Source organism: Podarcis liolepis, assembly GCF_965112155.1.
Source record: "Podarcis liolepis genome assembly, chromosome: 10".
Taxonomy (NCBI): Eukaryota; Metazoa; Chordata; class Lepidosauria; order Squamata; family Lacertidae; genus Podarcis; species Podarcis liolepis.
In genome coordinates, this window is record NC_139562.1 from 25,679,772 (window position 1) to 25,695,115 (window position 15,344).

Genomic DNA, 15,344 nt, shown 5'->3' on the forward strand with positions numbered 1-15,344 from the left:
TACATCGTCTTAAAAAGTGACCAATGATTATAACAATAAACATAATAAAGAATAACACAGTAAAAACAATGTGACAAGTAAGGGACATTAAAAAAAATAAGCAGAAAATGAGAGCTAGCTAAAAACATGTTAAACTTAAAAGACAGTGCAGCATGTATTAGAAGAAGTGAATATATATATATGTTTATGGAATCCTCTCTCCAAGAAGGCGCACCTGGCTCCATCACTGTTTGTTTATAAGCACCAGGCAAAAACATTCTTCCTCATCCAGCCCTTTGGAGCTTCATTTTTTGCTTATCTTCTAGTTAGGTGGGTTTGAGATGGATTGGGTATATATGTGTGTGTGTTTTATTTTAGGTTCTTTTACCCATGTTTTTAATGTGGTGTGGTTTTTTTTGGGGGGGGGTTACAAGTTGCCTTGAGTTTCACTTTGGGTGGGGGGGGAGTGAGAAGTGGCTAATAAATACAATTACAGTGGTACCTCGGGTTACATACGCTTCAGGTTACAGACTCCGCTAACCCAGAAATATTACCTCGGGTTAAAAACTTTGCTTCAGGATGAGAACAGAAATCGTGCTCCGGCGGCGCGGCAGCAGCAGGAAGCCCCATTAGCTAAAGTGGAGCTTCAGGTTAAGAACAGTTTCAGGTTAAGAAGGGACCTCCGGAACGAATTAAGTACTTAACCCGAGGTACCACTGTAATAGTAATAACATTATCCATTATTACTATTATCAACAGCTCCACAGGTGGTAAATAATTATAATCCTCTAAACCACCTACAGAGGATTGGTTATCTTAAGCGTGGCAAGGGTACAAATTATAAAGATACAGAGTAAGGGAAAGTAGGCAACTTACTGGTCATTTTATGGACAAGGGTAGCCTCTTTATAATATAGTTCGGCACCACAAAATGTAAGATAATGTTGAACCACACACATTGCCCAGGACATTGTACTTTTTTTTGTATATTTTATATACTGAGTTGTATCCAATGCTAGTTCTCGGACCAGACCCACTGAAATAATAGTCATGTCAAACTGTGGTCCATTCATTGCCGTAGTAAAACTTCATTTGAATAGAATTCATTTCACTTATCGTTTAACTGTATCCTTTGCTTTATATCTTTCTCACGTGGTTGTTTCTTATGTCTTCAGTTCTGTATGGTGTTTCCCCTTCCTAAACAAATAAGTAATTTTTAAATACGGTGCAGCAGAGCAAGACAAATTAGCTCAATGGGTCAAACACCTGTTTAAATACTAATTAAAAAAAGGTTTCTACTTGTCACTTGAAAAGAACCCGAAGGTTAAGCAGACCTTGCTCGATAGGGAATTCTGAAGTTTGTGCATACCTAGTGAGAAGATCTTCTCTCAGGTTCCTGCCAAATGCACATCAGATGGTGTCGGGTGGGACAGAAAAAAATGGGTGAAGTCCTTTCTGGACGACCTCATCACACGAGCAGGGCGCTGATCTGTGGAAAGTCCACTTCCACTCCAATGCTTAGGAAGCAATACAAGGCATTTTTATTAAAGTGTATATCTGGTGATCTTCCATAAGCAAGTTCTATATTTTAGTAAGGCCAGGCTACTTGATGCAAAAGTGGTATTTTGAAATAATTCTTAGTTTTGGATTGAGTCATTGTGCTGGATTTTTAAAGTTTAAGCATGGTGGTTGTTTTTTTACTGCTGGAGAGTTTTGTAAGCACTGTATATAACTAAATGGAATGTATCTTCAAATAAGGAGGACAATGTATTCCTATGCACATATATGCAAAATTTGGCTGTTGATTTCAGTAGGGTTTACTCCCAAGTAATGTGTGCAAAGGACAGCAGCCAAAAATAAAAAAGAAGTTTCATGGAGATGTTGTCCTGCAATCATCATAGCCCCTTTAGAAGACTGCTTTGCATTATTCTGTTTTACTCAAAATACTTATTGTGTGGCTCATGAAATGAACCTTAAAACAGGTGGCATGGCAAATGTGTCAACAGTTTCTGTTTCTTTCTAGAACTTGAGAAAGACAGAAAGCTTGTTTTAAAATAGCCATGAACATTAAATTTAAGGTAATATGTAGACTGGCATTATTTTATAAATAAATAAATAACTCACTCTATTAAAGAATATATATTTATATATATTAAATAGGCTGAAAATAATTTAAAATAACTTGCAGCATTCGCAGAAAAAAAAGAGTTTTTGCATATGTACAGTTGTACTTTGTCAGGTCTTCACAGACCGATGCTGCTTTAGTTAGTTAGGAAGCTAATTAGTTATATTTACAAACGAGAGTGCTAAAAGATTTTTTTCTTGGAATTAAGAACTTTTCACTTATTTTGGAAAGAAGAACTTTCAAAGTTGCCCGATGAGTTGGATGGGGTTCACTCCACTCGCCCCATCTTCCAAATCTGTCTAAATATTTTGTTTTAACGTCTAATCTCATTATGCTCTCTTTGTGTTTAACTTGTATTAAAATCTGTCAGCTATGACTGGTCTCATAAGCACAGTCAGCGGACCAGAATAAGTTAATTATTTACTTGTGTCACTAGTACTCTTCATCTAATGAAATGCACAGCTGTGTTAGATCTGCAGTTGGACGTCTCGATTCCATTGTTATACAAGTCAGCAAAGGGTAGAAGCTGCTATGATGGAGGGGCCTCGGTTCTTTCTGCTGTTCTGCCTTTCTGTGTCGATTTCATGGATCTTTTATCATTCACTTTCACACAAAACAAACAACACAGCGCCTGTCTGCTATGGGAACCGTCTTGGCATATAAAAGGGTTTCCAGCGCCTGAAGTAATTTTAAGTTAGTGCAGATTTAATTTTTGGCTTACAGGTGCCCTTTCCTCCTCATGCAACCAAACACAATTTCCTAGTTTGGAGGAGGGGGAGGGATGTATGTTTGGCCAAACCCACAATTTAAGTGGGTGTAAATTTTACGTCGTAATTCTTTTGCATATTTTTCACACATGAGAAAATTACTAAAATGATTTTTTTGTGGGTATGGTATTACCACCAAAAGATTGGTTTGGCGAGGATTTTTTATGGGGTAGGAACCAGTAATAATGGTAAAAATCATGTGTGTTTTTTAATTGAAAAACACAAAATAAACTATAGAAATGCTTGATCTGCTTCTTTCATTACACTGATCCTTCCACATACTGTTAACAGCTATCCCATGCACCTAGGCCCTGTTCTTATTTTGTTTTGTTTGTGTGTGTTTTTTTAATTGGGCAGTGGGTGTTGGTGTTTTCTGACCAAGCCCTAGTATCACAATCTCTTCTTGCCCTTCCCCGCAAGTGCCTGGTTGAGTAAGCCCTTGTTTAGCGTGTGTGTAAACATTGCTTAACCTTCCCTAGTCCAAAACTCTTTTCTCCAGTTATAAAATGTATTGCCCACTTCACTGTACAAATCTACAAACTCTAAAGTATTTTAAAACATTTTACTGTGCTGCTCAGCAAGTTTTTTGCCGACCTGTAATAAAGCCACCCTACACAGTGAGAAAATTTGGTTTGCATAGACTTGGGAAAGAATAGATGTTTTGTTCTAAATGTTTGTGGTTCGATTGTATGCATCCTTGTTTTTTTTATAAACATATACGGTTTTCAAGTTATTTAGACGCATGTAATCCAATATTGCTAATGTTTCCCCAACCTTCTGCAGGGCAGGGAGGGAAGTTCCTTTTACAAGCAGCAGTCCTTCCCTCTGACAGGTGGACCAAAGTTGTACCCCACTCAGTAAATAAAGACAAGGAACATTAGAGGATTCCCCCACTCTCAATTTCCTCAAAATTTAGTCAAAGCTTCTGTGTTGGGCCTGAGTTTAGAAGGAATACATGTTCTGGGGTCAGTATCTCAGATAAAAGCCTCTGCAAAATAGCTTGACTCTCACAAAGTACAGGGTAGTCTGGATTGCAGGATGCTAAGTGGTGGTGTCAATCACTGCAAAATGATTTTTTTAAAAGTTTACATCTTTCATTTATCCTAGTCAGTATTGTTAGCTATATTTCCATGAACACCTTTAGTAAGGGAATGTCTGTTTTTGAGTGAACTATTTTTAATTGCATAGGCTAAAATAGCATTTAACTCTTGCCCAGAAACATCATTTTGGCTCTGCAAAATGAATTGCTTGCTTTTGTCGTTTGAAAAACCTGTATATATTCTGTGTTTCAGGGGTTTGCGGCCTGATTATGCCTCAGGAGGACATGCCGTTTTGTGATTCAGGAATCTGTCCTGATATTATCATGAATCCCCACGGCTTCCCATCTCGCATGACGGTTTGTAACATTTTTACAGTCCTTGACCTTAATGCATTATTAAAAAGTGCTACTTACCCTTTTGGAATAAATATCTGTTTACTGTTAATAAAAGAAAAATGCAAGTTTTTACACTGTAAATTATTCTTCATAGGGCAGAAGGTGGAATAGGAAAGTTGTGTATCTTGACAGGTAGTGCTCTCCAGTGCTGACAGACATTGGTCTGCGTGAGAATAACATGAAGAGGTTCAGGAAAACTGCCTGGCCAAGTGCCAGTTCAGGGCTTTTTTCAGCCTGAGGCAGAGCAACAAATGCCCTCCCCCATTCCCACAACTCAGGGTGCATAGTACCCAAAGCCAACCTAGTGATTTTGGTACCTGATGCTGAAAATTTCACAACCTCTTCTCCCCTTCCTTGGCACAAATATATATATATATAGAGAGAGAGAGAGAGAGAGCGTGCATAACAACATGCTGCCTTTATAAAATATCCAAATTCAATCTACCTGAAACAGCTCACTTGTTCTACCTAACATTGGCCATGGTTACAGAATATAGGATCAACTTCAGGTTTCTGTCTGGGGTCTGAAAAGCTGCTTTAAGTATGCTCGTGGGTTTGGGCCCACCCAGTGGGACATATTAATTGACTGATTATTTGAACGGCAGCCTCCCCTTCCACCTCACAGGCTGCTTGCTGCTGAAAGTCCCTTCAGTTTGCCATGCAACAAGAGACACAAGCCCAATATCCCCTTGGATATGCGGGCCTAGGAGCCTGTCTTGTTTGGACTAGTATTTGCCCACAGGATTTTGTTTATCCTCGTCAGTTCCTTCTCTTTGCACCTTAGACAGATGAAGGGAGAAATCTCTACAATATTTGGAGACTTCTCGCCAAACTTAAAATATCTCTGCTTTCTGCTGCATAGGTGGGAAAACTAATTGAACTTCTGGCCGGAAAAGCTGGTGTCCTGGATGGCAGATTTCACTACGGAACTGCATTTGGCGGGAGTAAAGTGAAGGACGTGTGTGAAGATCTTGTGCGTCACGGGTATAACTACCTGGGGAAGGACTATGTAACATCTGGCATTACTGGGTAAGAACCTCCTGCAGGCGACTGCTATGCCGTGTACATGTTCCTGTTTCTAATATCTAATAGTGCCATGTGTGCATAACTTTAATGTGAATAGCTGCACATGGTTTTTTATTATTATTTAAAAAGAACCCTGCCACTAGAGCATCAAACAAAATTAAGAAGCCAGCTTATTCTTGCAGTGAAGGGGTTTTTTGTCACTTAAAATGCAAAAAGTTCTAAGCATTTTTGGCAGAGGTGCCGTGTGCTCTTGGAATATGATTAGCAGCCTTAAACCGAATGCAATAGCAAAATACGGCATTGAAGGCAGGTGCTTGTCCGTTGGGAGTTTTTGTGAGCGGTTTTTGCCGATTGTGGAGTCGGTATGGCATAGTTGGCTGGTCTGTTAACTTCCTGCTGTGTTGATCAGACTGTCTTCAGAGATGTGGAGTTCAAAGGAATATGAGAAGGGTTAGGAAGCAAGACACGGCCATATGGCCCAACGCGTCTGTGTTTTTAAAATGTATCTTAATCCTACCTTTCTATTTTCTACCACATCCTCCCCCCCCCACTCGTAACACCAACATAATCTGGTCCACTAACCTGTTCCATCTGTCAATTCTTCCTCTTTCATAAACTATATCTTTGCTTGTCCTAAATCTGGCTTGCTACTCCAGTTAAGGATAGGGGGAAATACATTTATTTATCTTAATGAACTGCAGGTGTTTTGTATGAATCTCTTAATGGTATGATGCATTTACATTTTAAAATGTGCTGTTAGTCACTTGGAGACCTTTCAGTTACAAGGCTAATAGATGAGGATGATCCTAGCTGAAAAACATGGGCAGTATGACTCCTTTAGAGAAATTATGCAGGGTGGAAAATGTTTTCTTTTGCCCCACAATGTGTTATTTGAAATCCTGTAATTTGTCTACATTTGCTTCGGGTGCCTAAAACTGCTTCCCTTCTCCCACACTATCATTTTCAGTTCCAATAATTTTCTTGAAGGCCATGTAACAGCAATGGATTGCAATTGTACCTACCAAGAATTCAGGAGCAGCTCCACATGCCAGCTTATAGACTGACTTAAGAGGATGACTTATGGAAACTCTCCCATGACCTCGAATCTTAATAGCTGGAGGAACTCTCTTGAAGTTATTTAACATTTTAGTTATTCTCGAAGGTATCCACAGAGGTATCATCCTCCTGAAGTTCTCCATGGGTTATTTCTGAAGGGGGTGCAGAGAATGTGGTCAAGCGGAAGCCTAGTGGTTGGCGATAGTGCGGGACTTGGGGGAACTGGGATTTATCCTACTTACTCTCACAGTCACTAATACCTGTTTTCCTTTTTGTAATCTTATAAACAATACTTTCTTAGCTTCTCTGAAAGAAATTTTCTTCTTCCTTCTCAGGGAGCCATTAGAAGCCTACATCTATTTTGGGCCAGTGTATTACCAGAAACTGAAGCACATGGTTTTGGATAAGATGCATGCAAGAGCTCGAGGGCCCAGAGCTGTCCTTACCAGGTATGGCAGAAACAGGATCACAAGCACAAATGCACAACACCAAAAGGCAGCCTTCAGGTCTGCTCCATTTCTCAACAGCTATACACGTGTAGAATCTTGCACAGAATGCAAAGGTTCTGCACTTCAACTATAGCTTGAAAAAATGTAAACGGGTCATTCTGAAGCCAGGGAGTGACGTGTTGGTGTTCTTTGGTTTCAAAAGGGGGGCGGCGGAATCTGGATGCTACTTAAAAAGAAAAATACACAATTCACATAGCAAGTGGAGAGACATTATTTAATAATAATAATAATAATAATAATAATAATAATAATAATAATTTATTTATTTCCCGCCCTCCCCAGCCGAAGCCGGACTCAGAGCGGCTAACAACAGCAAAATATACAACATTCTAAAATCATTTCATTATAAAATCAGCTCAAATCAGATTAATGGCAACCACTGGGCTAGAGTTCTGTGAGGATTGCCAAAGGAGGGGGTCAGGCTGTGTCCTGGCCAAAGGCCTGGTGGAACAGCTCTGTCTTGCAGGCCCTGTGGAAAGATGTCAAGTCCTGCAGGGCCCTAGTCTCTTGTGACAGAGCGTTCCACCAGATTGGAGCCACAGCCGAAAAAGCCCTGGCTCTGGTTGAGGCCAGCCTAACCTCCCTGTGGCCCAGAAACTCCAATATGTTTTTGTTTGAAGACCGTAAGGTCCTCTGTGGGACATACCAGGAGGGACGGTTAGAAGCAGTAAGTGGTCTTCTAGCTGAATTGAAGCCTCTTCCCTTTCTTCTACTTCTCCACACCCAGTCGCCCTTTATAAGCCGAATGAATGAGGACCAGGGAGCAATGCACGCCCCTTTTCTGCTGCATATGCCTCCTCTTAGGCCAGCCTCATTCCTTTTGGATCATTGGGCCTAACTACAGCCTTAAGTTAGACCATACGTATGAGCCTTACATAGACCGGGGATAGCCAGTGTCATGGCCTCCAGATGTTGCCGAACTACAACACCCATCATCCATGACTATTGACCGTGCTGGTTGGGGTTCATGGGAATCCATCGACATCTGGAGGGTCCCATGTTGGCTAATCCTGCCCTAGACTCCTGTAGTAGAGATAGACACTGTTTTGATGCTGAACATTTAGCAGCATTCTGATGTGGTTTATTTTTGGGGGTGGGGGTGGGATTACCTGTTTCAGTGGGACAACATTCTCAAAAGTCTCTACCTGTTTGATTGAAAGGCAACCGACGGAAGGCCGCTCGCGTGATGGAGGCTTACGGCTGGGAGAAATGGAACGGGATTGCCTGATAGGCTATGGAGCTAGCATGCTCCTGCTGGAAAGACTTATGATTTCGAGCGACGCATTTGAAGTGGATGTGTGTGGCCAATGTGGATTGTTAGGCTACTCTGGCTGGTAAGCAGACAACTGAATTTTTAATGTTTCAATGTGGTTTACCCAGAAGCTTGCTCATGTGTGTGGTCCCTGCTTTTACGTTAAGTGAGAGGTTTCCCTCGACAAATGAATGTAATGCGGTGCTTTGCACAAGTTGCATTTTGACCTGTGACACAGAGGATACTTGTAATGCCAAACTCGAAGGAAGGTAGCTCTTTACAAGACTTTTTTTTAAAAAATGCTAATAATTTATTCTTGGTATTAATGTGATGCCTGTGTTCTTCTTACAAAGCAAACCTCAAAGATTATTTAGTCCTTCTAGTCAGGGGTTTAGTGAAGTTTTTGTAGTGCCCGCAGAGCTTCTGGATTATGTCTTTACAGGACAAAAATCATTTAAAAGGGAATTGGGCTCTCCCTTGTGTTTTTGGCAGAAGAGTATCTACTTTTCTGGAGATACTCCAACCATATATATATATATAAAAAGAAAAGCTACCATCTAAACTTAGGCAAACAAAAAGGGCTGAGTGTAGGAATTGAGACAAAGATGTGATTGCATGTCTCACCCATGTTACAAATAGCTGACTTATCACAGTGCTTTCAGAAGAGAGGAGACCAGCTGTGTCAATGTCCTTTTCTCATCTAAGATCCAAATTAGACCACACCGAAAAGGCTGGCAAAATAACTTAGTGGGACTATACCTTTTGTTCAGTGGCTTGGACTCGTGCAGAGCAAAAGCAGAGGGAAGGGATGTAACAGAGATTGCGAGGGAGACTTTTTTTTCCTCCCTGCAAATTTTGCTTGTAAAATCAAGTCGCCCTCCCTTGCCTTACCTGTGTGCATGGGTTTTCCTGCTTAACCTAGAAAATTCTTGAAGCTTTTCTTCTTTCCCATGGCACAGATGGAAAAGGACTTATAGACTGTTATTTGCACAAGGCAAGACTCCTATTGGCTTGCACAGCCCTAAAAGCTTTATTCAGTTACTCTTCTTTTAATCTTTAAAAAAAAACAACCTGTCAATTACAAACCACTTGCTAACCACTGGATGAATTGCTGTAGTGTAATGGAACGTCATGAGAATTTTATCTATTTCGGGGGAAGGCACCTGCAATAGAACGTTGGTAAACACTGCTGCTTCTGTTAAGGATGTGAAAAGTCACTTTCTCTGGGAAGAAACCACTATACAAGGCCCAGAGGAAAGGAGTACAGAGGGAGTGGTACTAAGCTGAAAGATCAAAAGGGAGGTAGAGAGATTAGAAGCTCAGAAGTGACTGGATGGGGAACAGATTGCTACACAGTGTACTCAAAACACTTAAGACCTGATAAATGGAGGCAGACACCTGAAGTATTACTAAGGTAATGGAAAGGGGAAAGGCTATGGGTTTTATCCAGTGCTGTGCAAGCAGACTTCCACTCGAGCAACAGAACTTCTGCTTCCCCAGAAATCTGCTCTAAAGGGCCTCCCGACCTCCTGAAGCAGAGTTTTGAGGGTGTATGATGGGGGGGGGGTGGCTACAGGGTGAAGTCCCATTACATGAGCAGAAGTCTCCCCCCATTTGCACAACGGCAACATTGGCCAGAACCCAGCTACCTTTTCCTTTAGGCAGAAAACACATCAAACGATTGCCTTCCTTCAAGGACTGTATGCCACCACGCCCAGTTCCAACTCTGACAACCAGCTTTTCATGCCAAGACAAATTATACATATAAACCATCATCATGTGGCTTTTCAGACACCGGGCATTTTGAATGTCATTTAGCTCTTTTCATAAAGCTTAAAGGCTTTAATTTAGACTCTCATATATATATTTTCCTTTGGTATTTGGTGGATGTAGAAAACATAAATGCTAGCATTATACACAGCATATATTTATCTGCAAGTGCAGAAAGGGTTGGTTTTTTTCCTTGCAGCAAAGCAGAGAAGATTCCGCATCCTCAATATGCTTGCAGATGCTTTGCCAGGTGTAGTATAGCCTCAAAAGGAAGAAACAAGAACTAGAGGTTTTTAGAGGTCAGAGGAAAGCAATTGAAGACTATAAAAAAGATGTATGTAGCCATGGAAGGGTGTAGGAGCTTTGCTTCTTGAACATTTGAATTTGCAATCTTCAGACTACTTTTCATACTTTCATAAGGATTATAAACTAGATTTTTTTAAAAAAACAACAACTGAGGTTCACATGATTGTGTCCGTTGTTGGGTTCCATAAAAAAATAAAATGCTAAATATGCAGAAAATTACAATTCATAGCTATGGCCACTTACTACAGGAAAAGATTCCAGTTTTAAGGTAAATATGAAGAATGACATTTGCAATTTCATAAAACTTGTTCAAATGTTGTGATTTGCCCTATATAAACTCCGGAAAGGCATGCAATTCTGGTCTTCTAATGTATTTACTGGTTGAGGGAGCATAACCTGTAATTGGGTTTCTTATCCAGTTATTAGGTTCTTATTAGGTGGTGATGTGTTCTGTCTGTCAATAGTGGGAGCCAAGCAGCCCTGTAATGAGCAACACAATAGAAACTAGGCAATTACAGCAGCTCCAGACCTCTGAAATGGTCTTGGCCAGCTTTAGTGAGGAATTGGTATATAAACAAGCTTATTGCATGACAAGACTCTAAAAACTACATGGACTGAAAAGGAAGGTGGCTATTTGAGTTGGATGTATCACCAAGAACCGTCAACCAGATAGCATTTCTAGTGCAACTTAACAATGGACAATTTTGTTGGCGCTAGAACTGGGCTCCTTCAAGGAGGGGGACAGCAGAGTAAAAACAATGCTATCCAGAATGTTTTTACATTATGCAATCATCAGCTATGCATTGCCTTAGTCCAGAATTTCAAGCACTCAGCAAGGACGTTAACACCAGCCTTCCCCAACCTGGTGCCCCCAGACATTTTGGGCTGCAGTTCCCATCATCTCTGGTCACTGGTCAGGGTGGCAGGGGCTGATGGGAGTTGCAGTCTCAAACATCCAGAGGCCCCCAGGTTGTGGGAGGCTCCCTTGCCTTAAGCTGGAGTTTCTAAATGCTTATTTAGGAAAACCATTCTGAGAGGGTTGGAATTGGTGACTATATGAATGCAGCTGCCAAAGCAGAAAATCCAGTAGAATGATGATGTGTTGAGCTAAGCAGATTTTTTTTTATTTCACAGATCTGGAAGTATTTGGCTTTCTGGGAAGCCTTCAGCACAGCCTCTTGCTCCACATACCCTTTTGTAGGCAGGCCTAAGGGAAATAAGCCTTCATTCTTCACCTGCTGTCTTCCCTGTGTGGAATTATAGATTACAAGCCCCTTGGGGCAGAGACCTGTCTCATCATTTGTAAAGCATCATGCACATAGATGGCGCTATATAATTCACAGGGAAGTAGGAAAGGGAATTGGATAAACAGTGTGGGCCCAAAAAAGTGCACACGACCTCTTGGTCTTTCTTTCCAGTCGGTCGAAAGTGCATTCTTCTTGACTCTGCCATCTTCGCATGAAGAAGCCCTGCAGTAGGAGGCAGGGTACATAGAAAGGCAATCTTGGAGCCTGCTGTACCACTAGCAGACTTCTAGGAACACAGCAAGTTGCCTGATACCAGGTCAGACCATTGGTCCATCTAGCTCAGCATTGTCCACACTGACTGACAGCAGCTCTTTAGAGTCTGTCCCAGCCCTGCTTGGTCTTGCTGGGGATTGAATCTGGAACCGTCTGCATGCAAGTCAATTTCTCTACCGCCGAGCCGCGGCCCCTGCCCAAAGCAGTTAGGTCTGTGCATTATCCAGAAATGCAACCAAACTGTATACAAGAGATGGTTGCGGTTGATAAATTTTATTATTTATATTTGTCTTAGAATCACAGAATTGTAGAGTTGGAAGGGACCGTGAGGGTCATCTAGTCTGACCCCCTGCAATGCAGGAATCTTTTGCCCAACAGGGGTCTCGAACCCATGACCTTGAGATTAAGAGTCTCATGCTCCCAACTGGGCTACTATGCATTGAGCAAACAAGATCTGTGGTCTCAGATCTCCAAGCAATACTTTCTAGGATTAGTCTTCATGTTGCCATTTTCTCTTCCCAACATGCTGTGTAACCTTTTCTGGGTAGGCTCTAGGATGATGCTTATGGGCATTTCAAAGGCACAATAATGCCCAACTTAATGGTGTCCTTCGCTGCATCCCCAGCTACATATATGATCAACCCAGGAAAACTGACATCCTGGGAGCTCTTTGGAAATTTTTTCGCCCCCTTGCTCTTCTACCTGCGGTGGGGGAAACAGGACTCAGGCACAGACGCCTCCCCCCTCTATTGCCTCTGTTTCAATGTGATGCCAAATGACTTGTGGGAGGAAGATTTTAATCTCACTACACAGGTTGGGGAGTAAGATCCAAACAGCCCAAACCACCTTCTTTTTTCTTTTTTTTAATCATCCCTAAAAATGTATGTGCTTGGTCATAATGAAACCATGAGCAACTGAATTAGTGGGCTCCCTTTTGCTTTTGGACAGGCGTACTCGGGGAAACCTGTTAATTGTGGTGTGTGGGTGAACGTATTGTTGTCTTTCCTCTCAGCTCCAGCAAGTACAGGTCTGGCCATTCATTCAGCACACAAATTAGATTGAGGGGGCACCTCATTCTTCACCCCTAAATTGGAATACCACAATTAACATTTCTGTGCCTCTGACTGAAGGTTTCCTTGGTAATACGGGGCTGCAACAGAGGCTCGTACTGCAGTTAGGGGAGCACACCAGTTTACATTAAACATTTACAGCAGGTGGGCCAGTAGTGGAAGTAGGGTGGGAGAGGAAGGGAACTCGTACAGAATGACCCTTCTTTGTAGACTGGAATTAGCTCATTATAAGATAATGCTGACCTATTTCATACTTAAAATGTAATTTGCAAAGAGGTGTAAAATAATTACTCAAAAGCGGCACTTTCAAAGCCACCAGTCGCCAAAGTGATACTATAATCCAGTTCCAAAATTGCAACACACAAGTTCAGCATCAGCACCAGGTGTCATCAGGCAGCTGTTTGGGGTTCAGCACCCTGACAGGGAAGGGCTGTCCTGGACCCCCCTTTTTCTGGTGCTCAAGGGGAAGAGCGGAGTCACTGTTTAAAAATCCTACTATGTCCCTGAATGCTTCTATCATAGCAGTTCTCCCTGGGATTGTGGGAAAATTAAATAGAACTGCTGTTGAAGTGGGGGAAGAGTTGAGGTCTTAGTTAGGTAAGATGCTCCTTGGCTGCAAAGGCAGCCAGTCTGCCTTCTGTAGGGAAAGTAATTTAGTTTCCTTCTTCAGCTGTTCATCTACCATAGGAACAATTTGCCTGGCTTTATTTTACATTAGGTTCAGCTCTGTAGTGCCAGTACATAGAGTTTAGCTCATGGGTAGCCAACATGTTGCCCACCATAATTTTGTTGGACTACAACTCCCATCATCCCTGACCATTGGCCTTGGTAGCAGGAGCTGATGGGAGCTGTAGTCCAGCCACATCTGAAGGCACAACACTGGCTAACCCTGCCTTAGGTGACCACAACTGGATGACTTTGGGCAGAGTAGTAATTCTTCATAAATAGCAGTGATTAAGAGAGTATGAGTCTTACGATTTGCCACCTTCATTGGGGCAGCTACCCCAAGCTAAACATTTAAATAGCAGTTTCTACCTCATTTCTGAGCACAATTTGAAGTGTTGCTGTTGACTTTTTAAAGCCCTGTGTACCTTGGGATCCTCTGTACCTGGAGGAACACCTATTCCCATATAAACCTGCCTGTGTTTTGAGGTCACCAGCAGACTATCTCCTCCAAGTGCTTCACCATCGTAGGTGAAGCAGGTAGCAACCAGGGACAAAGCCATTTTGGCGGTGATGCAAATACTTTTTGTACTGTTTTATTGTTGTTAGCCGCCCTGAGCCCGGCTTCAGCTGGGGAGGGCGGGATATAAATAAAAGTTATTATTATTTATTATTATTATTACTCTCCCCTCTCTCCTAATTTAACATTTTGTAAATTAATCAATATATAGGCTGGTTGAATTTTAATTGTTTTTTCTGTATTTATTTTATTGCAATAAATTCTTAACCAACTTGGGAGGAATTTAGCCAAAAGATGGTGATAAAATACAATAAAGAAATGGATATATCTCTTTGTCTCTTTTACGTAAATATACAATGACCTTGGTGTTTCTTTCCTATCTTTCAGGTGCCATTACTGCAAGTCTTCCTGTCATGTGTCTTCCCTGCGCATACCATATGCCTGTAAACTGTTATTCCAAGAACTCCAGTCTATGAACATTATACCCAGATTAAAACTGGCCAAGTATAATGAATGAAAGTGTTGAGGAATGGAGGGACAAAATGGCACGCGGAAATATAATCGGAAAGAGCTTAAGTGGCTTCAGAAGTGCTAAAACCGAATTGGCCCCTAATTCCTTACTGTTTTTTTCTTCTCTCTTTGACTGCCGGACAATGCTGAAGAAGAGCAGTTGGAAGCTGTTAGCGCAAAGACTCAGGCGGTGTTTATCTGTGGCACTAAGCTAGGTGCCCCCTTCCACCAAGGCACTGGGACTATGCAAACTCAGTTTCCACTTCAAATGGATGGAAGCACTGCAGATCAGCCATGCTTAGTGGATTGCTTCCTTTGTCAACACAGTATTTAAATATGTGCATAAACTTAAGAGTGGGAACACAGTATTGAAATCAATAGGATTTCAAGGAACAGTTTTGCAGAGTCTTAACTGGTGCACAGTTTGGGGTTAGTGTAACTGTTTTTGCACAATGTTTGGGTTTTTTTAATGATTAAAAAAATTTCAGTTGCGTTTTTCAAGTGGTGCTTTTGTGGTGTAGCAATACTGAGATCCTATTAAGAGTGTCAGCCGTAGGTTCAAATCAGAGGGGGGATAGTTTTACAGAGCTCTCCAAATATAGTGCTTTAAGGAGGATATGTTGAAACAACATCACCTTGTGTTTTGTGATCTTATCATAGCTACTTGCTTGGAAATGCTGGACATTCAAGTCCTTCTGTGGCACATTCCCACACATTCCTACCTATCAATGGGTGTCTGTGACAGCCACTTCCCAGCACCCTGGATCCCGTGCTTCCAGGGAAAAGAAGATCTGGCCACAGCAGAATACGCACCCATGTCTTGCACCCTCCCTTTCC

The 15,344-nt window shown here is 41.6% G+C and overlaps 1 protein-coding gene and 1 long non-coding RNA gene across 3 annotated transcripts in view; one reads left to right on the forward strand and one right to left on the reverse strand.

Annotated features, from left to right (window-relative positions):
* Window positions 1–14,997, forward strand: part of POLR3B (RNA polymerase III subunit B) — an 81,789-nt gene extending 66,792 nt beyond the window's left edge. For both annotated transcript variants that reach the window (XM_083462152.1, XM_083462151.1), the window contains 5 exons: window positions 4,163–4,266; window positions 5,168–5,334; window positions 6,723–6,836; window positions 8,057–8,230; window positions 14,385–14,997. In XM_083462152.1, the coding sequence (XP_083318278.1) occupies window positions 4,163–4,266; window positions 5,168–5,334; window positions 6,723–6,836; window positions 8,057–8,230; window positions 14,385–14,514 (689 nt within the window). In that variant the 3' untranslated portion in view covers window positions 14,515–14,997. The remainder of the gene's footprint in view (window positions 1–4,162; window positions 4,267–5,167; window positions 5,335–6,722; window positions 6,837–8,056; window positions 8,231–14,384) is intronic.
* The window catches only part of LOC310687310, a 374,731-nt gene that overhangs the window by 266,242 nt on the left and 93,145 nt on the right, over window positions 1–15,344 (reverse strand). The window lies entirely within an intron of this gene.